This window comes from Elephantulus edwardii, unplaced genomic scaffold, assembly GCF_000299155.1.
Source record: "Elephantulus edwardii isolate Elephantulus edwardi_28Jun2011 unplaced genomic scaffold, EleEdw1.0 scaffold00003, whole genome shotgun sequence".
Taxonomy (NCBI): domain Eukaryota; kingdom Metazoa; phylum Chordata; class Mammalia; order Macroscelidea; family Macroscelididae; genus Elephantulus; species Elephantulus edwardii.
This window is the reverse complement of record NW_006399753.1, coordinates 32,473,695-32,500,275: the sequence shown is the minus strand read 5'-3', so window position 1 is coordinate 32,500,275 and position 26,581 is coordinate 32,473,695. Positions and strand designations below refer to the sequence as shown.

The following is a 26,581-nucleotide window of genomic DNA, read 5'->3' as shown; positions in this document are numbered from 1 at the left end:
TCCAGAGGGTATTCAGAGGCAGTAAATTGCATGGGAGGAGTTTCCCATCTTTCTTTGATGGAGCGAGCAGCTAGTAGATTTGAACCATGTGCCTTTGGGTTGGCAACGCAGCTCCCTATCACTAGGACACTAGAATTCCTTGTTGTTGTTGTTGCTATCTGCTGTTGAGTCACTTGTGACTCATAACGATTCTATGCACAACAGCTCTGAACCCCATTCTGTCTTGAGGCAACCTCACTACCTCTAACACATCTAATCCCATACTCCAGTCACTGAGTCAATCCATCTCATCCAAGGCCTTCATTTCTTGTTCCTCCATCCTTTTAAGTATGATGTCCCTCTCCAAGGACTGGTCCCTCTTTGCAACACGCCCAGAGAATGTCAGATGAAGCTTCAAAATCCTTGCCTCCAAGGAGCAGTATGGTTTCATCCTCTCCACAAACAGAATTCCCTACATAAGGATTAATATACCATATTTTACAAAACCCCAAGAGCTTCAAATCATAATTTAAATATACATTTGATAAAATAAATGAATATACTGATCTTTATCAGATTTCTAAAAAAGATTACTATGATCAGTTATTTCCTTCTATGAAAGCTCTAATTTAGATTACCCAGAAAGGGAATTCAGAAGAGTGTATTTAATATTACTTCCTGTTGCTGTTGTTATGTGTTGTCGAGTTGTTTGCGACTCATAGAGACTCTATGGACAACAGCTCTGAAACCTGCTCTATCCTGTGCCAACTTTACTGTCTCCCACACACCTACCTTCATTACTCCAGTCACTGTATCAATCCATCTTATTGATGGTCTTCCTCTCTTTCTCTGTCCCTCCACCCTTCCAAGCCAAGAGAGAGGACCCTCTCTCTCCAAGGACTGGTCCCTCCTTGCAACATGTCCAAAGTATGTCAGATGAAGCCTTAGAATCCTTGCCTTCAAAGTTGGTGTCATCCTTTCTAGGATGAACCTGTTTCTTCTCCTGCCAGTTCATGGTGTATTCAATATTCTTCTCCAGCATCATAGCTCAAAGGCATCAATTCTCTATCATTCCTAGTCATTGTTCAGCCTCTGATGCTTAGTAAGCAATTGTGAAGACTGTGGCCTGGATCAGGCGCACCTTAGTCTCCAGACTGACATTGTTTCTCTTCAGTACTCTGGAGAGGTCTCTGTCAGCTAACTATTTCAATTTAATTTGTCTTTTGCTTTCTTGTCTGCTAGTACCAAGAGTGTTGATTGTGGAGTTGAGCAAACTAAAGATGTTAACAATCTCAATCTCTTTACTATCCATCTTCCTAGTTATAATTTTTATATGAATGTATAGTAGTGATAAATGTCAATAATATATAGAGAGAATTTAGCATCTGCCTTATTATAACTCAGTAAATGTCTTTAAAGCAATTTGAATATATTAATTGTATTGTTAATTGCCATAATCTGAATAATCACTATTACTCAAGAAGTGATGAGTAGTTGTAGAGTAAACATACATAGATAAGACAACTACATTTTTAGGGGAGTAAGACTTACAACAGAGATCTTAGATTATGCAAATTGTTAGTATGTTTGACTGCTAACTGAAAAGTTGTAAGTTCAAGTCCACCAAATTCACCTCAAAGAATGATCTGGTACTTTACTTCTGAAAAAACAGTCACTGAAAAACATATGGATTTCAGTTATACTCTTGTACATAGTGGATCATCAAGAGTTGAAATCCACTGGTTGGAAACTAGTAAAGAGCCCATAGTACAGATTGGGGAAGAATAGTTACTTATAACCTTATAAATCTCCAAGTATTTGATGTAGCCAGAGTTTGGAAAGTTAATCATGTTAGAATCAATCTTGGCACAGAGTGATCTCTGCTCTAAATGGAAGAATTGGAATTTAGCATTCTTTTAATATCTTCCCATTTTAAGAGTGACCATAAATTAAAAAGTTTACTTAGCATTTCTAATCTAAGTTTTAATTCTTAGTAAATACAGAAATGACCTGCAGTATAGTTTACACCTCAACAAAAAGAAAACACAATTTCCTGCAACTGAGACAATAAACAACATCATGGTAAATGAATAAACATTGAAATTGTCAAGAATTTTGTTTACTTGCATCCACGGTGAACCCTCATGGAAGCAGCTGTTAAGACATTAAATAACATATTACATTGGACAAATGTACTATCAAGAACCTCTTTAGATTGATAAAAAGCAAGGATGTCAGTTTAAAGACCAAGTTAGACCAGACCCAAGACATTGTATTTTAAATTGCTTCATATGAGTGTGAAAGTTGGACAAAGAATAAGGAAAGTTGAAAAATTGATACCTTTGAATTGTTGTGTTGATGAAGAGCACTGACTTCAAAAAGAACAAAAGTATTTTGGAAGAAGTGTAGCCACGGTGCTTTATAGAAGCAGATGGTGAAATGTTGCCTCATGTACTTTGGGCATATTATCAGAGGGACCAGTTCTTGGAATAGAAGAATTAATATGCTTCGGAAAAGTACATGTTAGTGAAAGAGAGGAAGACCCTGAATGAGATGGACTAACGCAGTGTCTGTGACAATGGGCTTAATATTGGAGGAGATTGTGAAGATGGCAAAAGATTAGGCAAGATTTTATCTGTTATAATGAATCAAATTTTACTTAAATGCACTTACCACCACCAACAACAATGAACCAATGAACTACACTGTTCATGTTGAGTGCACATCAGTCATCAGTAGAAATTATTATCTATTTGTATTTATAAAATTAAAACTGGATTTTAGTGATCTTAACGCTTACTTAAATTTATGAACATTTTTTCCCAGTAGCAAGAAATATTCAAAGTCATGCATCTCCATTCATGAAAGTAGAGTCTGCATTTAATTTTGCTCATTAATACAGATTTCTTTATGGCAACAAGCATTCAAAGTCATGCATCTACACACATGAAAGTAGAGTCTGCATTTAATTTTGTTTATTAATACATGCCTATCCAGAAAGACAAGCTCTAGTGGCTTAATGGTAAGGAATTGCACTGGCAACCCAAAGGCACGTGGTCTGAGTGTGGATGAAAGATGAGAGACCCTACCCGGGTGGTACACTGCCTCTGGAAACCCACTGTAGAGTCAGACAAAGGTTCTGACTCAATGGTATTAAACAAGAACAATAGCTATTAGGATAAGGCCTGACAGATAGTGGGTGTAGAATAAATACTCGTCAAAGAAATTTGACAGAGATCATGTTAGCTTGTGTTTATTAATTCTCCCTGAAATATACTTGCCTTAACTCTTCTCTCTTGTTCTTGATTGGAGCTTCATGTATAAACTCTTCTTCCTAGATATGCCATCACCCAATTATTAATAAATTTTGTTCCTTAGTACCACTTGAGATGCTTGTTACAAGTATATATATTCCTAGCCCTTGTCCCAAAACTTCTGACTCAGAATCTCTCAGGGTGAAATGAATTCTGGTAGTATTCCTTTTTATAAAGCTCCCAGCATTATTCTTCCTTAAAAGTTCAGAATTCCAACTCAATTATTTCACTGTACCTACTGGTTTCAATGTTTCCCAATGCCTATTAGAGAAATTTATCCTTATTTATAAACTTCTGGAAGGTGGGGGGCTAGAGGTCAGGAGAGAGAAGGATGGACTGCCAGCACAGAATCTGTATCTTAAGCAGCAAAGACTCCTGCCAAGTGTTGATAACAGATTTCAAGGAATGCCAGTGTTCTCCTTAGTGGTTATGACCCTATCCAGTGATTGCTTTCACAACTTGTATTTGAACCTAGGCTCAAATAGATTATATAAATATACTATATATATATATATTTGATTCTTGTGTTTCTTTATCCTTTCTTTAATTGCTGACCTATGTGTTTTGTGGGAAAGGTGAAAAGAAATTTGAAATAAAAAGATTTATGCATTACAAAACAAAATAACAAAAACACAACAAAATCAATGTTTGTATATATATATATATTTTCTCCTGTTCATCTCCAATTTGATTTTAGCAAGATTTCATGGAAAGCATTGGGATTGGTTAGTTGTTATTTTTCCCTAATAACCACAGCAACATCCTAGATCTAGAGGAGACATGCATAACCCTCATCTGGGAAATTATCCTGCTGTAACAGCAGTGTGCTGAAAAGCCAACAAGCAGAGACACTAAGTCACAAGACAACGGTCCTTGAGTAGCTCAGGGCAAGGATTTTTCGCCCCATACTGCCTCAGACAAAAATCTTTCCCTAAAGCTGGTACATGAGATTTGAACTTAGAGCTGCCTAAACTTAAAATGGGCAGCAGCATGAGAGATCAGCAGCAGTGCAAGGCACAAGGCACCACAGAAGTGACTTAAGGCATCAGACATCATATCAAGGGTTGGCTCAGGGCAGGCAGAAGTACAAGGGGATCCTGATGGATCAGGAAAAGGGATGAGACAAATCACATGTGCCAGGGGGGCGGGGGGGGGGTGTGACATTGAATCCATTGACTACTTCTTTAAGGGGAAGTGTCTTTCATCTTCTCCTTGCACTAAAATTCTTGTCTGTCAGAAATTGTTTTGAAGCTGAGCTTCCACAAAAAGATAGTTTAGGTATGCACACCCATCTTTATTGTGGCTTTGTTCACAATAGCAAAGAGTTGGAAACAACCCAAGTACCCATCAACAAACAAATAGATAGAGAAGCTGTGGGATATTCACACAATGGAATACTATGCTGCATTGAAAAACAAAGAACTCATGCAATATTTTGCAAAATGGGTGACCCTGAAGGACATTATGCTGAGTGAAATATCTCAGTCACAAAAGGACAGGTGCTGCATCGTGCCACTGTTGTAGAACAGGACTGACAACAGGGTTGGGGTGAGCCTGAGAAAAACTAGATAAATTATGTATACTGCAGTGAAACAGATGAGGAAGAGAACAGTTTGAAAGCCATATATGATTGGGCATTACGGTTATGACTGGAGTCCAGAATGAAGATTTCATAGTAGAGTGTACGCGAGGCAGGAATGGGGGATAATTCTACATCAATGAAATAATTTTTCTTTTACTTTTCAAAGAGAAGTGTGAAGTGGGGGGAGGGGTGGGCAGGGAGAAAAATGCAACAATGAATGTATGGAAATTCAAAATCTCTGTAAACATTCATTAAAATTAATTTTTTAAAAAAGACTAGGAAGTATTGGCCATCCACTTGCGTAACAATAGGGCTTCGATGATCCTATGTACAATAGAGTACCCTTAAATCAGACTAGCAGTTATGGCACCTGAGGCAGAGACCTCGAATTTGGAAACACAAAGGAAGAGAAACAGTTCAAACAGACACTAATGATTGGTATGTGGAAAGTGAGAAGCATGAATGTAGGAAAATGGAACATCGTCAAAAAAGAAACGGAACACATAAATATTGACATACTAGGTATTGGCGAAATGAGACATGGGATATTTTGTATCAGACAATTATATGATCAGCTACATCAGAGATTAAAAGGTGAGGAAATATGGGGTTGCTTTCATTGTTAGAAATATCATTGCTAGATCCATCTTGAAGTACAATGTGACAGTATAATATCCATACAAGGAAGTACAGTCACTTCCACTATCATTCAAATACATATACTAATAACCAGAACAAAAGACGAGGAAATAGATGATTTCTACCAACTTTTGCAGTCAGAAATAGATTAAACATTCAACCAAGATGCATTAACAACAATAAGTAGTGACTAGAATGCAAAAGTTGGGAACAGGAAAGAGGAAGCAGCAGTCTGAAAACATGGACTTGATGACAGAATGAGGCTGGGGATAAAATGACAGAATTTTGTACAATCGATGATTTATTCATTGCAAATGCCTTTTATAAGAAACATAAACACAAGCTATACACATGGATTTCACCTGACGGCATGCACAAAAATCAGATCGATTATATCTGTGGAACAAATCAGTGGGGAAGCTCAATATCAGCTGTGAAACCTAGGCCTGGTGCTGGTTGTGGAAGAGACCATCAACTACTTAAATGCAAGTTCAAACTAAAGCAGAAGAAGGTTGAACTAAATTCACAGGAACCAAAATTTGATCTTGAGACCCTCCCACCTGATTTTAAAAACCATCTAGGGAACAGACTTGAGGCCTTAAGCACTAATGAATGAAGACCAGATGAGCGTGGGAGGATATCAAGAATATAATCCAGAAAGAATGCAAAAGGTCACTACAAAGACAGAGGAGGAAGAAAAGACTGAGATGGATGTCTGAAGAGACTCTAAATATTGCACTAGAGCGTGGAGAAGCCAATTCTTCAAAGGGAAGAAAGCAGGAAATTAAGAAGCTAAACAGAAGATTCCAAAGGGCAGTTTGGGAAGACAAAGTATAATAAAATGAGCAAAGTGCTAGAGTCAGAAAAGAAAAGAAAAGAAGGCTGACTCAATATTTCTTAAGATGAAGGAACTAAAGAACAAATTCAAACGTCAAGGTTGTGATGGATAGAATAGTGAATGATCCACACAGGGAGCACTAAAAGAAAATGAAATGAGTATACAGGCAATGTGCTAAAAGGAATTGGCTAACAAAATTAATTCTGTGAAACTGCATATGTTCAAGAAGCAATGGTGATGAAGGAGGAAGTTCAGGGGGCTCTGAAGGAATTGGAATTAAAAAAGGGCCCCAAGATTTGGTGGAATAATAACTGACATATTTTAGCAAACAGATGCTGCACTGGACGTGCTCACCAGACTGGGCCAGGAAATCTGGAGGACTACCTGGCCTTCTGACTGTAAGAGATCCATATTTATTCCCACTTAAAAAAATGACTCAATCAATTGTGGAAATTATAGAACATTATCACTAATACCACATGTGAACAAAATCCTATTGAAGATTATTCAATACGACTGGAACTATAGGGAACTACCAGGAATACAAGCTGGGTTTAGAAGAGTTCATGACACGAGAGACAATTATTGACAATGTCAAGTGGATCTTGGCTGAAGGCAGAGAATACCAGAGGAATTTCTATTTGTGTTTCATTGACTAGACAAAGGCATTTGACTGTGTGGATTACAAATTGTGGTTAACCTTGAGGAAAATAGGAATTTCCGAACACTTGATTTTGCTCATGTGACACATATACTTGGAAGCAGGAAACAGTCCTCAGAACAGAGCAAGGTTCAAAATTGAGAAGGGAGTACATCAGGGATGCATTCTGTCTCCATACCTTTTCAATCTGTATCCAGAATAGGTCTTTCGGGAGACTGAGCTTTATGAGGAGGAATTATGCATCAGGGTTGAAGGAAGACTCATCAACAACTGTGCTATGCAGATGACACAACCTTGCTTGCTGAAACTGAAGAAGACCTGAAGCACTTGCTGTAGAAAGTCAAGGACCATAGTCTTCAATATGGATTGAAGCTCATCATCAAGACAAAGTGTCTCACCATTGGGACAATTGGCAGCACCATGATAGATGGAGAAGAATAAGCAATTAGGACATCAAAAGATAAATTGCACTGGGGAACATCTACTGCCAGGGACCTCTCCAGAGTACAAGAGGACCAATGATGTCAGTCTGGAGACTAAGGTGTGCCTGATCCAGGCTTCAATCTTTGCAATTACTTGTTATGCATCACAAAGCTGTATAATAGCTAAGGATGACAAAAGAATTGATGCCTCTGAGTTGTGATGCTGGAGAAGAATAGTAAACACACCATGGACTGCCAAGAGAATGAACAGGTCTGTCCTGGAGAGGATGAAACCAAGTTTCTTCTTAAGGCAAGGGTTTTGAGGTTCCACCTCACATACTTTAAGCACATGGTCAGAAGGGACCAGTTTTTGGAGAGGGGCATTATGCTTGGAAGGGTGGAGGAACAATGCAAGAGAGGAAGACTCTAGATGAGATGGATTGATACTGTAACTGGGATAATAGGAGTAGGTGTGCTGGAGTCAGTGAGTCTGGCTCAGAACAGGGCAGCCTTCAGAGCTGTTGTACATAGAGTTACTTTGAGTCACAGGCAATTTGATGGCACATAATAAAAGTACAATAGTGTGTGTGTGTGTGTGTGTGTGTGTGTGTGTGTGTGTACAAAAAGATATGAAGTGCATGTCCACTTTTGGTGTGTTATTGATCTTGGTTAAAGTAGAGAATATCAGAAAGAAGTCTGTGTTTTATCACTAGGGCATTTGACTGTGTGGATCATAATAAATTATGCCTAACATTGAGAAGAATGGAAATCTCAGAATACTCGTTGCTCATGCAATACCCCTCTACCTAGACTAAGAAGAAGTTGTCTGAACAGAACAAGGGAACAAATGCTGCACACCTTAAAATCAGGCAAGGGGTGTGTTGGGATTATATCCTTTCTCCATACATCTGTGTAATCAAATTATTTAAGGAGGTAGATTACCTGAAGAAGAATGTGGCTATGTTATGCAAATGATACAACCTTCTTGCAAGAAGTGAAGACTTACAGCACTTACTGAAGAAGATCAAAGACTACAGCTTTCAATATGGATTGCAACTCAACATCAAGAAAACTAAAACCTGACTGTTCGAATAGGCAACATCATGATAGATGGATAAAAGATTAAGTTGTCAATTATTTCATTTTACTTGGATCTACACTCAACATCCATGGAGACAGCAGTCAAGAAATCAAAAGATGAGGGGAATTAATCATGGGATTGTACAATTTGATGGGGGGTGAAGGAAATTGGAAGAACCTGGCATGAAAAACCAATGTATTCGAATTTTGTAAATAAACTAGTATAATTTAAAAAAAAATCAAAAGATGTAGTAGGTTGGGGGAAAAATCTGCTCTGAATAAACTCTTTAAATTATTAAAGATTAAGAATATAATGTTAGAGACAGAAGTGTGTTTTTCCCAGCGCATGTAATTTTTAATTGTTTCATAGGCACCTGAAAGTTGGAAAATTAGTAAAGATGACAGAATAACCAATGCCTTTGAATTGTGGTGTTGGCGAAGAGTATTGAAAACCCTATTAACTGTCAAAAGAAAACAAATATGTCTTAAGAGACATGAAATTAGGTTGCTCCTTATAGGCAAGGATGATGAAACGTCATTTCACATACTTTGGGATTGCTGTCAGGAGAACTCAGTCCTTGGGAAAAGACATTATGCTGGAAAAGATAGCTGCTGTTGTTTCTAGGTGCCACTGAGTTGGGTGCAATTCATACGAACAACAGTTCCGAACCCAGTCCTATCCTCCGCAGCCTCACAATCTCTTACACACAAGTGTATGGCTTCAGTCACTGAATCAATTCATCTGCTTAAGGGCTTTCCTCTCTTTCACTTATCCTGAAACTTTTCAAGCATGATTTCCCTCTCCAAGGAATAGTCTCTCCCAGCAACATGCCCAAAGTATGCAAGAGGAAGTTTTATCACTTTGTTTTCAAGCAGCACTCTGGCTGCCCCTTCTCCAAGACATAGCTGCTTCTTCTTTTGGCAATCATTGGATATTCCATACTCCGACATCACAGCTCAAAGAGATCAATTCTTCTGCTGTCATCTCTATTCACTGTCCAGATCTCCAAAGCATAGTGATTTGAAAAATCATGGCTAATATCAGGCACACCCGAGACTTCAAACTAATATCACAGCCCGTCAATAATTTGAAGAGGTCCCTGACTTCAAACTTTCCCAGTGTGATACATCTCCCGAGGGTCAGAGAAAAGGAAGATGATTTTCAACAAGACATATTGACACAGTAACTATAAGAGTGGGCTTGAAATAATGAGGATGACTCAGGATAAAACATGGTTCAGATCAGTTGTTTTTATTGTTGCTGTGAATTATAGTCAATTGGACAGCCCCTAACACCAACAATGACAACACTGAAAATATGAAAAAGAGTCCAATAATCTTTAAAATGTTCCACTGATAAGTATTTGATCAATACGTAGACTTTCATGCCCTTTCCAGGTAATGTTTTAATATTGAAATGTAGTAATGATTTGATGATTTTGGAAGTTTAATTTTCTGCATCCAAAATTTTTGCACATTAATAACTGAGCTGTAATGGAAGTTAATTCTGAAAGTACATCTCTCCTCTATATTTAATTGACACTTACTTGGTCAACATTTATAGAGGACTGGCAGTACGGTGGTTGAGAACTTGGCTACTTGCTAAAAGCACTGCAGTTGGTGCTCTGGTGGTTTAGTCTGTAAAGAGCTGCACAAGTAACTCAAAGGCCATTTCTGCCTGGTGGTCTGCATTCACAAGGCGTTGCAAAGAAAAAGATGAGTAGTCCCTTTCCATGTGATTTAAAACTTTAGTGATCCATCTGAAGAACTCCACTGCATTGACAGACTGACTGGCTTACAACTACTGACAGTATTCTTATATTCACTCTAGCCTATCTTTAGCATGGTAGTACTCATATGCCATGAAACACTTTAATTTTCTATGCTTCAATTATTTGCATCTTCAACTTATTAAAGCAAAACAGAATACTATTTTAATTACGAGTAAAAGACATTTCAGTTCCCAGAAATGACTCACAAGCAAGTCATGATTCATGGTTCTCTTAATTCTTTCTTGAGACTTCATGTTTATTCTTCATTAGAGTTCTATTTCTGCCATTTAATGTTCTCTTCCTGAAAAATTCAGGGTCACTTTTAAAGCAAAGAAACATATGATGATTTTCTAATATTCACCCCAAACCAAATTTGAAAATATGGTGAAGGTGGCACGAAAATGACTCTTGTCATATCTTTTGGATCTCACTTTTATACTTGATTCAGGATTGAACTGGCCCTTATGAAGGTACCCAAAGGACAGGGTCCTGGGATCCAAACAGTACTATAGTTCTCTCTCTGCTAGCTCTGTGAAAACGCTGCTATGGGAAGACATAATCTTCAGCCATCATACTGGGTCATGTTTATTTCTACAGTAAGCACCACATGGGCAAACATAGGGGGGAAATAGGGTGAGAAAGTATGCTAATTTGCTAACTGTATTTTAAAGTGTACTATCACAAACTATCAACACTTTTGGTACCAGCAGCCAGGAAATTCAAAGATGAACTCCATTGGGAAAGTCTGCTATCAGGGACCGCTCCAGAATAACAAGAGCAACAATGCCAGTCTGGAGACTAAGGTGCGCCAGATCTAGGCTATCTCCTTTGCAATTACTTGGTATGTGTCAGAAAGCTGGACAATGATTAGGGGTGATAGAAGGAGAATTGATGCCTTTGATCTGTGGTACTGAAGAGTATTAAATGTACCATGGACTGCTAGGAGAACAAACAGGTTCATTCTAGAGAGCACTGCTCCTTGAAGGAAAGGATTCTGAAGCTTCATCTGATATACTTTGGACATGTTGCAAGGAGCAACCAGATCTTGGAGAGGGAAGTCATGCCTGGGAGAGTGGAGAGACAGCGCAGGAGAGGAAGACCCCCGATGAGATGGATTGATCCAGTGACTGAGGTAATGGGAGTAGGTGTGCCAGAGACAATAAGATTGGCAAAGGATAGAACAGGGTTTAGGGCTGTTGTACATAGGGTTGCTATGAGTCGCAAACAACTTGATGGCACATAACAACAACAACAACAACTTTACAAACTAACATACTTGATTAACACTGGACTCTTAGGGGAAAGAACGAAACAGAGATGCCTGTAAACCAATTAATTGTTATTGTTAATTACTGTTGAGTCAAATCTGACCTTGGCGTTTTTTTAGATGTAACCTTAATGAAAACAGATTGACAGGCCTTTGCACCCATGGTTCTTCTTGATAGGTTTAAGCTTACATTCCACCTAAGTGAATCTACCTAGTAGCCAGGGACAGCAGTAATTGGTAGGGTTCCTTGTAGTCTCTTCATACATGGCACAGAATGGGATGTGCAAAGAGTTATCATCTCTGCTCAGACAACTTTTGAGAGGAGACTGTTCATGATTGATTTTTTTTCTGTTGTATCTAGTTTGATTCTTGTAAGTAATAAAAGCTACTTTCCATGTGTTAAGGTATATTCAGGCTCTGATTAGAAGGATGTAATATTTATGGAGTAATTAATAGTAGTTTTTGGTGCCTTTTTTACTAATGGCCTCCTGGTTAATTTGAAATTGCTTACAACCTGTGAGTACCATGCATATTTGGACTATACAGCTGTGAGGTGGTCAAGTACAACATACTTTCCTTCAGATAATTATAATTTATAAATTTAAAGACTTTTAACAGTATCGCATGCATGTTATACGTTGAGCAGCTAACCAAAGAGAGATTCAAATCCACTACTATGATGGATGGAGAAGAGATTGAGGTTGTTTGTTGAAATATATCCATTGGTATATCCATTATTTCCTGGGGCTTTATTTCTTGCCAAGTCTTTCAGAGCAGCTTGAACTTCCTCCTTCATCATTATTGCCTCTTGATCTTATGTTGTTTCTTGAAATTCTTCTGTGTTAGCCACTTCCCTTGGTACAGTGATACTGTATACCCCTTCCATTTTCTTTTCATAATTCCTAGTCATTCAATATTATACTCATAGCAGCCTTAAATATTGCAACTCAAGGCTTGAATTTGTTCTTTACTTCCTTCAATTTAAGAAATGGTGAACGAGTATGGCCATTTTGATTTTCAGGCACATGAAAGTGTTCTTTGCATATTTCATGAATAACACTTTGTTTTGTCTTCCCGTGCTGCCCTTTGAAATCTCTTATTCAGCTCCTTAATTTCTTGTTTCCTTCCCTTTGCTTTGGCTTCATAGCACTCTAGTGCAATATTCAGAGTCTCTTCTGACATCCACTTTGGTCTTTTCTTCTGTCTTTGTAATGACCTTGTGTACTCTTGTAGATGATATTCTTGATTTCCTCCCACAGCTCACCAGGTCTTCATTCATTAGCTTTCTAGGTCAAACCTGTTCCTAAGTGGGCCAGACTCAAGGTCAAATAAATTTTTATTCCTGTGAATTTTATTTGACCTTCTTTAGCTTTAATTTTAACTTTCATATGAGTAGTTAATGGTCTCTTCCACAGTGAGTACCTGGCCATTGCTGATATTGAACTTCTCCAATGATTCATTCACAGATGTAATCTATATGATGCTTGTGCATACCGTCAGGTGAAATCTATGTGTATAACCTGTGTTAATGTTTTTTACAGTAAGAATTTGCAATGAATAAATCATTGTGCAAAATTCTATCATTGTCTCTTCAGTCTCATTTCTGTCACCAAGTCCATGTTTCCCGACTCTTGATCCATCTTTTGGGTTCCCAACTTTCACATTTCAGTCAACCATTATTTTTAATACAACTTGGTTCCACATTTGACCGATTTCTGACTTGAAAAGTTGGTAGAAATCATCTAATTTCTCCTCTTTGTCTCTGGCTGTTGGTGCATAAATTTGAATGATAATGGTATTAGCAGGTCTTCCTTGTATGCATTTGGATATTATCCTGTCACTTACAAACAGCCTTTTTAACTGTGAAAGTGTCCCCATTTTTCCTCATCTTTTCATCTCCAGTGCAATAGACATATGATCACCTGATTAAAAAGGTTTCATGCCAGTCCATCTCATTTTGCTAATACATAATATGTCAATATTTATGTATCCCATTTCTTTCTTAATAATGTCCAGTTTTCCTACATTCATCTTTCTCACATTCTATGTTCGAATCATTAGTTTCTGCTTACAATTATTCATCCTCTTTTGTGTTTCCAAATTTGAGGGCTCAGCCTCAGTTGCCAAATCTGTTATTCTACTCTATGTTTGCTCTATTGTACATAGGGTTTTCAAAGACCTGTTATCTTTCAGAAGTGGATGGCCAATCCTTCTTCAGAGTTTGTCTTAATTGAGTTGATTAGCTTTGGAACAATATCTGACAAACAAGCATTTTAGTGACAGGAACAAATGAAAGACACTTCCTTTTACAGAGGTAACCATAAATGAAGTGCCCTCCCCTTGCATGTATTTCATATCCCTTTCCTTTCCCTGAATATTAGCATCATTTGCATTCTCTTCTTCCCCATTCAGCAAACCCCTGCCCCTCAGCAACCCTTTGATATGATGGCTTAGGCCACAAATCATTTCTGTGATGTCTTACACCTCACAATGTTACTGGTCTCTAACAATGATTTCTATCTCAAGGTTTAGAAGAGTGTTAATTCAAATCCCATGTATCAGTTTGAGGGAGGGATTTTTGTCTCAGGCTGCCGTGGGGAAAGGTTCTTGCCCCTGAGCTCCTACTCCAGGACTGTTGTCTTGTGGCATAGTGTCTCTGTTCCTCCTTGTGCACCACACGGTCAGAGTACTATAATATCCAAGATGAGGACTATGTATCCTATAGATCTGGCATGCTAGTGTTGTTTATTTGTTCTGAGGGTCCAATGCAGATCAGGGCCTGAAGGTCCTATCTGGCCTAGGGGCTGGTTGTTAAATAAAGCCTATTTATTGGGAGAATGGGAGTACCTGTAGGGGAAGCAAGATGGTGATCTCAGCTTCCTGCCATGTGCAATGCACTGGGGTTCCCACCCAAATTAGGGGCGCAAAAGGTGAAAACAGACTCCTGCTTTGTGCCGAGCTCTGTATTTCTGACACAGACCTGTGCCTGAATGTCCTGTCTGGCCTAGGTGTCTGGATCTTAATAAATAAGCTTAAAATCCTTAAAATGTTTGAGGGAGTCTATTCACAGTTCTGAATGTTGATACTAGGAAAAACGCAAGCTTTAAAAGCATAGTTATATTTCCTTTGATGATTATTTCATATCACATCTAATTTTTTAATATAAAATATTATTGAAAGTACAGTAATCATGATAACAATAGTGATTTGCTTAAAACATAATTACAAGTGGCATTTCTTTAAAAAATTATTTTTAGGGAACTCTTGTGGCCTAGTGGCAAGAAGCTGCACTGCAATCTCAGAGGTACACAGTTTGAATCCACCATATCTTCGGCTAGGGAAGGAGGAGCAATCTCCTCCTATACCAGTCAGATCCAATTTGATGGTACACACAAAAATAATAAAATAAAAAAAAATTAAAAAAGAATTCTTTTTTCACTTTAGTCATCCTTAGCAATAAATTATATAAAATATATTTTTAACTAAGCAATTATCCATTATATTATACTAAATTATTAGTATAGATAGAACTTTCTTACATTTATGCCTTGAAATAATTGTGAATATAATCAATTTTATCTGCATATACATATATTTTATGTTTTCATTTAAATAGTTTTTATTTTACAGATTATCAGTCTCCTTTTGGATCTTTAAACATCCCTTTAAACATTCTTTCCTGATTTCATGGTTTTTACAGTAGATCTTCCCTACAATTGCCTTTTAGCATGTATGTAACTTCTTTGTCCTTAATGTCTCACTACAAATAGTCTCCAATTAATTCTCCAGCTAAGTTCAAATGTTCTCTAAAGCATCTGCAACACTTCTAAATATTGTTGTTTTATTATTCTCTCTTTCATTGCCATCAAGTGGATTCCACTCCCAGCATTTCTAGGGACAAGAGATCAAAATCTTGACATCCTGAGCCATCCATCCCTGCAGTCTGCTACCCTTATACCCATTGCTCAGTCACTGTGTTCATCCATCATATTGAGGATCTCCCTATCCTTAGCTGACCCTCCTTATCTTTCCTGGTATGATGTTGTTTTCCAAGAACTGGTCCCTCCTGACAACATGCCTGAAGTATGTGAGACAAAGTTTCATCATTTCTGCCTCTAAGGAGCACCATGGCTGAGCTTACTCCAACAGATTTGTTTGTTCTTTTGGTAGTCCATGATATAGTGATAGAGTTGATAGTGAAAAGAAAAATGGCAAATTTTTCAGAAGTCCTGAAAGATGTTGTCCTTTCTATTTAATGTAATGTAAATGAGATAAATTAAGATGCATCATTCCACAAACTCATTTTTCTATGTGTTGCTTAAATCCTTTCTAAATCTACCCAAACCTTTTTCATTCTGAGGCTGATGTTCCTTACCTTCTCCCTGGATAAGAAAACTACTGGTTTCCTTCTTTCAATTAGCTCCATTAGGGAATTATAGAAACCCTTATCTGGTATTAGCGGTACATGCATCTTTAGGTTACAAAGTACTGGATTCTGATTCACATGCATTCAGAGGAAAATCTAGACTTCCACACTTTTGCATCTGGCAAAGTTATAGGCATGTAATTACAGGTATCCAGTGCATTAATTGATTGATTAGTGGGTGAATGCTTCTTAAGTATGTTTTTATGTTTCCCATAGGAAGCTAGTCTTTAATTCTACAGTATAAATCCTGAGCTAAGAATATGAAGGGACATGAGGCACAATAAAGGCAATGAAATTTTTGCTGAATAATAGGAAATAGATTAAGTAGAAACATAACTGGCATTTATTGCAATGCATTTTTTTAAAAAAATTAAGTTGCTGTTTTTAGTTTCTAAGTTAGAAATAAGAATAATTTCTAAGGCTATCTTTAAGTGGAATTTGGAGGTAAATCCAAGTAATCACATATGGTTCTTATTTAGTGTCAGTCAAATATCTAGAGTTCTAGTAGCCGAGGCTCTACAGACATGTGCTGCTAATCCAAAGGTGCTGCGTCTCTGACAGTTTGAATCCACCGGTAGCTCTGTAGAAGAAAGATGGGAAAACTCCTCCTGTGTGATTGATAGTTTCTGAAAACCCACTAAAGGGTCAGCAATGAGTTGGTTCTGACTGAAGGCAATGAGTACAGTAGCAATCAAATGGCTCAGTATATAGCACATATTTTATATTTCTATACATAAAAGTCATTAAGAAAAACTTGGAATGTGTGAAATTATTTTAATTCAGTGGTATAATGATTAATAATAACATATTGTTGTTGCTGTAGTGTGCTGTCAAGTCAGAAAGGAGTCAGAGCTGACCCTCCAGTTGGTTTTTAGAGGCAGTAACTTGGGACACTCTGGTGGTACAGGCTACAGTGAGGTACACTAATAACTCAAAGGATGAACATCTCTGGTGACTTCGATTGATTGTCTTCTCCCTTAGAATTTTCATCCTTGAAAGCCCAACGGAAGATCAGTTATGAAACAGAACTAACTCAATAGAATTTAGTGAATTTAGTGTATGAATTAAAACAACTACATAAGATACTATGCTAAATTGAAAGAAACAGAGAAGAGGGAGAATCTGTGTGAAGGTATATGGAAAGCTTTATAGATCACAGCAGAACACTGTTCAACCCTCTTGCTTTGGATCTGTCATTGTAGTCTTTATTTCTATGTGTCATCACGGCAACAATGACTCATAGTGACTCTAGGAACAATAGCTCTGGCCCTTGCCCTCTTGAGCCAATCTCACTGTCTCTGACACATGGCCCCATTGTCACAGTCAATATTTCAATTCATCTCATCCAAGGTCTGCACTGACCCTCCACCCTCTCAAGTTTGATGTCCTTCTCCAAGGACTGCTTCCTTCTGAAAACATGTCCAAAAATATATGAGACAGAGTTTTAAATCCTTGCCTCCAAGGAGCAACTTGATCTCCCCTCTCCAGGACAGACCTGTTTATTTTCTTGGCAGTCCATATTTTATGTTCAATACTCTTCTCCTGCACCACAACTCAAAGCATAAATTATTCCTCTATCTATCAATTATTCCTTAATCATTATCCAACTTTATGATGCATAGAAACTCATTGAAAAGACAGATCATGTGCACCTTAGTCTCTAGATTGACATCGTTGTTCTTTAGAACTCTGGCAAGGTCCCTGACCACAGATTTTTCCCAGTGCAATTTGCCTTTTGATTTCTTAATTGCTGGTGTCAAGAGTGCTGATTGTGGATCTGAGAAAGATGAAACTGTTAACCTCAATCTCTTCCTCATCTATAATAATGCTGCCAATTGGCCAGGTGATGAGAATCTCTGTTTTCTTGATGTTGAGACTGCAGTTCTTGGCCTTCTGCAGTAAATTGCTTCAGGTCCACCTCAGTTTCAGCAAACAAGGTTGTGCTGTCTGCATAATGCAGGTTGTTGATGAGTCTCTTCCAATCCTGATGCCACATCTCTCCTTATAAACTCCAGCCTCCCAAATGATCTGCTTTGCATATAAATTGAAAAGATAGGGAGAAAGGATACATCCCTGACACAATAATTTGTTGATTGTGAACCACATAGTGTTACCTTGCCCTGTTTTGATGACTGCTTCCTAATCTAAGTGTAGGTTTCCCATGAACACAATCAAGTGTTCTGGGATTCCCATTCTTCTTAATGTCAGCCATAATTTGTTGTCATTCGCAGTCAAATGTCTTTGCTTAGTCAATAAAATACAGGTATTCTGCTACTCACTACTTTCTGGCAATACCCAACTGACATTTTGTTAAGGCCTCTTCTAAATCCAGCTTATATTTCTAGTAGTTCTCTATGTACTATTCCAGATATTTTTTTTAAAAAAATAATTTTCAGGAAAATTTGGCTTGTGTGTAATATTAGTCATATTGTTCAATAATTTTTACACCAAGATAAATCACTCTTTACAGGATGAGAATAAATCTTTATCTCTTCTAGTCAGTTGTCCAGGTAGCTATCCTCCAGATTTCTGGGCACAACCTGGTTAGCACATCTACAGCTATACCTATTTGTTGAAATATGTCAGTTGGTATTCCATATTCCTGGAGCCTTCATTTTTGCCAATTCCTCTAAAGTAGTTTGAACTTTCTCCTTTATCACCATTGCTAATTCATCATATGCTATTTTATTAAATTCTTCTATGTCGGCCAATTCTTTTTGATACTATATGCACTCCTCCCATCTTCTTTTGACGCTTCCTGCCTGGATCATTCAATATTCTGCTCATAGCTTCTTTAATCATTGCATATCGAGGCTTGAATTTGTTCTTCAGTTCCCACAGCTTAAGAAATGCCAAGTGATTTTTTCTATTTTGATTTTCTGACTCCAACTCTTTGCACATTTTGTTGCAATACTTTGCTTTGAATTCCTAAGCTGTCCTTTGAACTCTTCTGTTAAGCTCCTTAACTTCCTGATTTCTTCCCTTTGCTTTGGCTTCTTGGCATGCTAGCGCAGTATTCAGTCTCTGCTGACATCATCTTGGTCTTTTCTTCCTCTTGTCTTTATTCTTCATGGATGATATTCTTGATATCATTCAGCTTTATTAGTGTTTAAGGCTTCAAATCTGTTCTTGAGATGATTTTTAAATTCAGATGTTATCGATAGACTCAGAGTCATATATTTTTAATTTTATTTTTATTATTTTTTTGTGTGTACCATCAAATTGGATCTGATTGGTACAGGAGGAGATTGCCCCTCCTTCTCCAGCAGAGCATCTGGTGGATTCAAACCACTCTCCTCTGGGATTGCAGTGCAGCTTCAAGGGCATATTTTTGTTGTTGTAGATTTGTTTTAATTTTCTTTAGCTTCAGGTTGAAATTGCACATGAGTAGTTGATGGTCTGTTCTACAGTCAGCGCCTGATTTCACAGCTGGTATTCAGCCTATGCAATGATTCTTTTCACAGGTAAAATTAATCTGATTCCTGTATAGTCCTTCAGGTGATTTCCATGTATACAGTAACCACTTGTGTATTTTATAAAAGGTATTTTCAATGCCATTTGCTGAGAAACAGGGCATGCCCAGCGACTGGCACTCTATAAGACCAACTCAGAGAGTCATCATCTCTGGGAAGCAGAAAGAGAAAGAGCAAATAGAGGTGACTGATGGCTTGAGCCATCATAGTAGAGATTAACTGGGGAGGTGGTGGAAGGGAAGGGAGAGTATGTACTGGCAGGGCAGGGTGGGAGACAGGACCATGATACATACATAGAAAGAAGGAGATGAACACCAAGTCTGTCAGTTTTATAATGGGGAAGTGTCTTTCATGTGATCTTTTAGATGAAATGCTTGTTTGTCAGATATTGTACTAAAGTTGAGCATCCAAATTCAGAAAGACTAGAAAGGAGGGCTGGTCATTCATTTCCTAAATAATAGGTTTTAGAAACCACATGAATAATAGAGCATGTTTAGACTAGTAGGTACAGCACTGAATGCTAAGCCCTTATATTGTGGAACACAAAATGAAGTACAGTTGCAAACAGCCACTAATAATTGGAATGTGGAATGTAAGAAATATGAATGTAAGAAAATTGGACATTGTTGAAGAAGAAATGGAGCACATACATATTGACATAGTAGGCATTGGTAAGCTGAGATGGGTTGACATGAGTCATTTTGAATCAAACAATCACAGAGATCTTCAGGCAGGGCAAGTTGCCTTTTCCTCTCTTGTAGCAATGAGCTCCCTGTCCAAGGTTGCCAGACCAAGGACCTGTGAACACCCAAGATAAAAAAACCTCTAGAACAGCAATAACATGGGAGACGTAGACTACCTCACACCTCACACAAAACTAAACCAAGATATTGCCCCCAACAGGTAATCAAAATGGAGAATCAATGGATTTCCTAAAGGCAAAAAGTCCGATTGAACTTCTTGACAAAGCATTCAAAAGAGCAATGATCAAATATTTTTAGTGAGCAAAACAGAAAGTCAAAGAATTGGAGGAATATGAAAATAAAACCAGAAAGAACTTTAAAAATCAATACAACACACATGAAACTAATGTGGTGTTAGAAAAACAAGAAAGCACAATCTAGAATATTAAGACTAAATTCTGAAAAGCTGTCAACATGTTGGAGGGACTGATGAGCAGAATTGAAGAGATGGAACAAAGAACTAGTGAAGCAGAAGATAAAATTTTCAGCACTGATTTACTAGATCCAAAAACAGAATAAAAAAGGAAGGAAAATGAAGAAAACCTAAGGATAATATGGGATAACATCAAGAGAAATAACTGGAATTCCAGAAAAGGAAGAGAGAAAAAAAAATTTAAAGGTACAGAAAAAATTGTGGAAGAGTAACTAGAAGAAAACTTTCCAGGTATCACGAAGACCAAGACAACATAAATTCAAGAGTTTTAGTAAACCTTAAATAGAATAGATTCCAAAAGAGAACACCAAACCATATCATAGTCAGATTTTCCAGAATTTAAGGAGGGAATTCTGAAAGCAGTTAGAGAAAAAGGAAGAGTAACATATAAAGGAAAGCAAATATGAATACGTGCCAATTTCTCAGCAAAAGCCATGTGGAGTGGCATATAGCAAACATTCAAAGAATACAACCATCAACCAATTATATTGTACCCATCAAAATTTTCTATTAAATATGACAGAGAGTTCAAAACATTTTCAGAAAAGCATCTTGTCTTTTAAGAATTATACTGAATGTGGATGGTTTAAATGCATCAATAAAAACAGTAGCAGATTGGATAAAAAGAAAAGCAAAACCATTTATATGCTGTCTATAAGAAACACACCTGAAAAATGAAGATATAGTATCGTGATGGGAAAGTCTGCTGTTAGGGACCTCTCTAAAGTACTCAGGAACAACAGTGTCTCTCTGGAGACTAAGGTGCGCCTGATACAGGCCATGGTATTTGCAATCGCTTGTTATGTATCAGAGAGTTGGACAATGACTAGGGAAGACAGAAGGAGAGTGGATGCTTTTGAGCTGTGGTGCTGGAGAAGGGAACTGAATGTACCATGGACTGCCAGGAAAACAAACGGATTCATCTTGGAGAGGATTAAACCAAGCTACTCCTTGGAGGCAAGGATTCTGGGGCTTCGTCTGACATACTTTGGACATGTTGCCAGGAGGGATGGGTCCTTGGAGAGGGACATCATGCTTGGGAGGGTTGAGGGATGGTTCAGGAGGGGAAGATCCTCTATGAGATGGATTGATTCGGTGACTGGGGTAATCGGGATGGGTGTGTCAGAGGTGGCACGGTTGGCGCAGGATAGAGCAGGGTTTAGGGCTGTTGTGCATAGGGTCGCTATGAGTCGGAAACGACTCAATGGCACATAACAACAACAACAACATAGATAACTTAAAAAAAATCAAAGGATGAAAAAAAAATACCAAGCAAATGGCAACCAGAAAAAAAAATGCAGGAGCAGCATTATTAACCTAAAACAAAAGAAGAAGACTACTTTAGGGTACAAACCATAAAAGACAAGGAAAGACACTATATGATGCTTAAAGGGTCAACAGAACAAAAGGACATGATCCTAATAAATATTTGTGCACTGAATAATACAGCTGTAAAATATGTAAAGCAAATGTTAACAGAACTGAAAAAGAAGTACATGACATTACAATAGTAGGAGGAGACTTCAATCCACCACTCTCAGGGGCACTTAAAATGATCAGAAATAAATAATGAAGATGCTGAAGAGTTAAACTGTACAATCAACCAACTCAGTCTCATAGCTATATATAGGCTAAATCACTTTTAAGAAGCTCAATATACACTCTCCAGAGGGCATGAAACATTCTCCAGAACAGATCATATTTTAGGTCACAAAGAAAGCCATAATAAATTTTTTTAAAAAAACTGAAATAATACAAAGCATTTTCCAAGACCATGTAGATATAAAATTATAAATCAACAATAAAATGTTAAAGGATAAAAAATATATACCCCTGGAAGCTAAACAACACCCTACTTGGGCATGAGTTGGTAATAAAAAATAAAAAACAAAAAACAAAAAAAAATTCTTGAAACAAATGAGACTGAAAATGCAACTTAGCAAAACCCCTGGATACAGACAAAGAATACTTAGAGGTCAATTCATAGCAAAAAAGCAAACAGATCCAAAAGAAAGAAAGAATGAAAATCCACTACTTAACTCAACATCTTCAATAAATAGAAAAAGAACAACAAGAAAACCCAACAATCTGTGAAAAAAGGACACTACAAAAATTAGGCAGAAATAAATGGAATAAGAAGCAGAAAAACAGTTGAAACTATCCATAAAACCAGGAATTGCTTCTTTGAAAGGGTCAATAAAATTGACAAACCATTGGCAAAACTAACAATCGAAAAGATAAAATATTCAGAATAAGAAATGAAAGAGGCAAAAAAGCCAACTGAAATAAAGAGACTAATAATGGAATTTTATAAAAAAAATATACTCAAACGAAATATGAAATCCCAGAGAAAATGGTAAATACTTAGAAACTCACAACTCACCCAAACTAACAGACTGAAATAGAATACCTGAACAATCCCATCATAGAAGAAATTGAACAAATTTCCACATTTTTGCCACCATCACCACATAACTTATTTGTCTCCTTGTCAAAGATCAGTTGACTATAGGTAGAGGAATTGATTTCTGGGTTCCCAATTCTATTCCATTGATCTATGTGTCTGCCCCTGTACCGATACCATCTGGATTACTATGGCTGTGTGGTAGGATTTGAGGAGCAGCGTAGGAAAAGAAGATAGATCATCAACCAAGCAGGTTGTGAGGATGGCACAGCATAGGACAATGTTCAAATTGATTGTTCATGTGGTTGTTATGAGTTGTACTCAAATCAGTGGCACCTAACAACAACATCCATAAACATGGACTATTCTTCCATTTCTCTATGTCTCTTTTTGTCTCTTATAGTAATGTTCTGCAATTTTCCTTTTATAGGTCTTTTATGTTGCCAGTTAGATTTGTTAAAATATTTCATCTTATGGTTAGTTATTATAATTGGCATTATTTTTTTTTTCTCTCCCCCCTCCCCCATGTTATCTTTGTGACTGTAGAGATGGACTGGCAGTGACAGTGGCAACCAGGTCAGGCATGTCAGAGATGGTGAGACTGGTGCAGGATAGAGCAAAGTTCAGATCCATTGTTCATAGGGTCATTATGGGTCATAGTTGACTTGAGGGCACCTACCAACAACAAGGTTTGCTTAATATTTTGTGCTCCCAGTGTGATTTTCTTTCTACTGCATCACAGAAAAAGTTTCACAGGTGTTCCCGACTTCCTTCCTAAATATTTGGAAAATAATTTTTAGAAATAAAATTCCCATAGATTTTGTTTTAATTTTGTGTTCTTACTCATATTTTATTTGCCATAAAGCAAACCTAATAGTGTAAAAAATAATATGAGCTTTAATATTTAAAACTCTGTCTAAAATCTAGACTTTTGCCTATATTTCCCAGTGGGTGATGTAGTGAGTGCCTCATTTTGAAACAACACTGTAAATTTTTTCCTGCCCATGTCTTAAATTCTCTAACATTTGTGGTCTTGCACAAGAACATGTCTATGAGCTTGCAAGTCTTTTTAGAAATAACAACCTCATTTTGGAAAATAAACACTTAGGAAAGGTTAAGCGAGACAAGTGATTCTAGGCAGACAGAAAAAAATCACAGCGATTTTTCTTACCTCTTGAAGGACGTAAGATAATGCACATCACCAACAATGCAAGAACAGCAGAGGCAGCAACTCCAAATACAATTTTTAACCATGTCTATATAGAAAATAAAGAAAAGAAGGCTTATACACAATCTCTGCCAAATAGTAGAAATGGTAAGAGTTTGTTTACATTTAATTCCTACTTCTCCCTCCCCACAAAAATTCTGATTGTCTTCCACTGATCTGGCTATAATTGCTGGAATTCTTCCAACTCTACAAGGACAAACGTTTTTACGGTATATTTAGAACAATTTCCCAGACCTAGACCACTCCAGGAAGTAACGACTTATGTACAGATTCTCACATTTTAAACAAAAGAAAACTGATGGCATTCAATCCAGTCAGTCTTTTTTAGCAATACCTGAGGCTACATATACCAACCTTCATTTTTCCCAGATGTTTTCAAAAGTTTAACGAATACTGACTTCTGAGCGTGGGTTACCGGATCTGTCGAAAAGAAGCAAAGACTGTCTTCGTAGTGAAAAGCCGGAGCCAGGACAAGTTGGATGGTTAGGTTGTTTTTATTTTTTTTCCCCCACGTACTTTTGAATGCCGTGCCAAATTTCAAAAGATTTCTGTAAAATTAGAAACAGATTTTGGGGGCGTCGTTCTTGGACTCTAAACGAACTGTGAGTGGCTCAAGGAGGTTTTATAGCTTTCTTAGCCTTGTAAATTCTACACCATCATCTGCTTACGTTGACATATAGTGGTTTAAAAATTTTTTCATACAAGTTCAGGTTTATGTTTCATTTTCTTCTAGAAATCACTCACAGATTGCGTTGGAAAATGATTGGGGTTTGCATAACCTTTCCATTTGTAACCAAAAGAAGACTTTAAAAGAATGTATTTTCCGCATATATTATTCATACGTCTAAATTTTAGCAGTGAAGAAAATTGAAGTCAGTAGGATTTTGTGAGAAATACACTACTTAACTGTACTTTTTCTCTTCCTGAGGGCTTATAATATGCTGCAGACAGAAATATTTTTCTTTCAGCACAATTTCTTTGTCCATATAGCACCATATGCACTTTCAGTAAATACAGAAGTTTAAAAAATCAACTGTCTAAACTCACGACTGCTTTACTTTAAAGAAATAAAATGCCATCTGGTTAAATTTAGTATGGGTTAGGTGTGTATGCACAGCCTAGAAAGATGGAAAGATCAGTAAGAATAATTTACCAACAGACCTTTTGAATAATGGAAATGGTTTTGTTTGTCAAAGTGATATTTTAAATGCCTTTTCAGAATTTATTTTGAAAGAAGAAATTATCAGTTGTTCATAAACCCTTTATAAGAAATTAAAAAAGCATTGTAAGCGAAGTTTTACATTTCATTTTATTAAATCTACTTAATTTTGAAAAAAACATCAAACTGATAATGATTTAGTAAAATCTTTGACTTAATTACAAAGAGGGAATGTTTCAATAGTTTTTGTATTCTGCTTGGAACATTTTAACTCTAGTTAGAATTCTGCTTTTACATATACAAAATTCTTAACTTACTATGTCTTTTGTTTTCTACTAACATGCTTATAATGCTGTCAACCTGATTAAAACAGAGTTCATAGTGACTTTCAAGGACAGTTTGTAAAAGGTAATCAGGAAATATTGAAATCCCTGGCTGTTTGCTTTGGTCGACTGGGCTTGCTACCATGGGAGGCTTGAGAACTTCCTCTCAGACTTTCCTCCGACACCCCTCCCTGAATTCCAGCCTTATAAAAATTCTGTTTAGGAAAGTGAGTCATTAAGCACTTACTGGCAGAAAGATACAGCCTCTTGGCTTCTAGGAGAGCCTTCCCCTTTGCAGTCTAGGGAGTCAGCCTTTTATCACCTGAAGCTCTTTAAGAGTAATATCCAAGTTTTACTACGCACTTATAGGTATCTTCATGTGACTGTATATGCCACCAGTCAGGACCCCAAAGTACCACACTCATGTGGATTCCCTCTGATGACTGCCGTGTTTGGAACATTCACAGAGACTTCTCTCAGAAGTTTGGTCACAGCCTGCCAAAGTCCTCAAGTCCAAGTACTTTTTAATGGGTGAATTCCAAAACTTTATATTCTAGAGAGAAACTAACTGTAATAAATAGTTAGGGTGTGATTAAAATGAATGTTATTTGGCTTTAGCAATTACAGATGCACCAACATATTATAGGTACCAGTACATCTCCTAGACATCTACCAACAAGTATGAAGGTTACAGGAGACCCATTTGACTAATAGAGAAAGCAGCATACTCCTAAGAGGGTGACTTTAAGCTACAAGTTTCCAGTGGAGAAAAATGATGATGATGATGAAACATGTTTATTTAGCTGTTTATTTTTTACTTGGAACATTAGATAATTTA

At 37.2% G+C, this 26,581-nt stretch overlaps 1 protein-coding gene across 2 annotated transcripts in view; it reads right to left on the bottom strand.

The window, feature by feature from the left end:
• FAP (fibroblast activation protein, alpha) overlaps nt 1-24,847 on the bottom strand; it is a 129,182-nt gene extending 104,335 nt beyond the window's left edge. The window contains exons 1-2 of one of the 2 annotated variants that reach the window (XM_006879360.1): nt 24,616-24,847; nt 24,205-24,289 (exon numbers count right to left, since the gene is read on the bottom strand). In XM_006879360.1, the coding sequence (XP_006879422.1) occupies nt 24,205-24,289; nt 24,616-24,621 (91 nt within the window). In that variant the 5' untranslated portion in view covers nt 24,622-24,847. The remainder of the gene's footprint in view (nt 1-24,204; nt 24,290-24,615) is intronic. The other variant, XM_006879361.1, reaches the window with a different exon arrangement.
• Between the last annotated feature and the right edge of the window lie 1,734 nt (nt 24,848-26,581).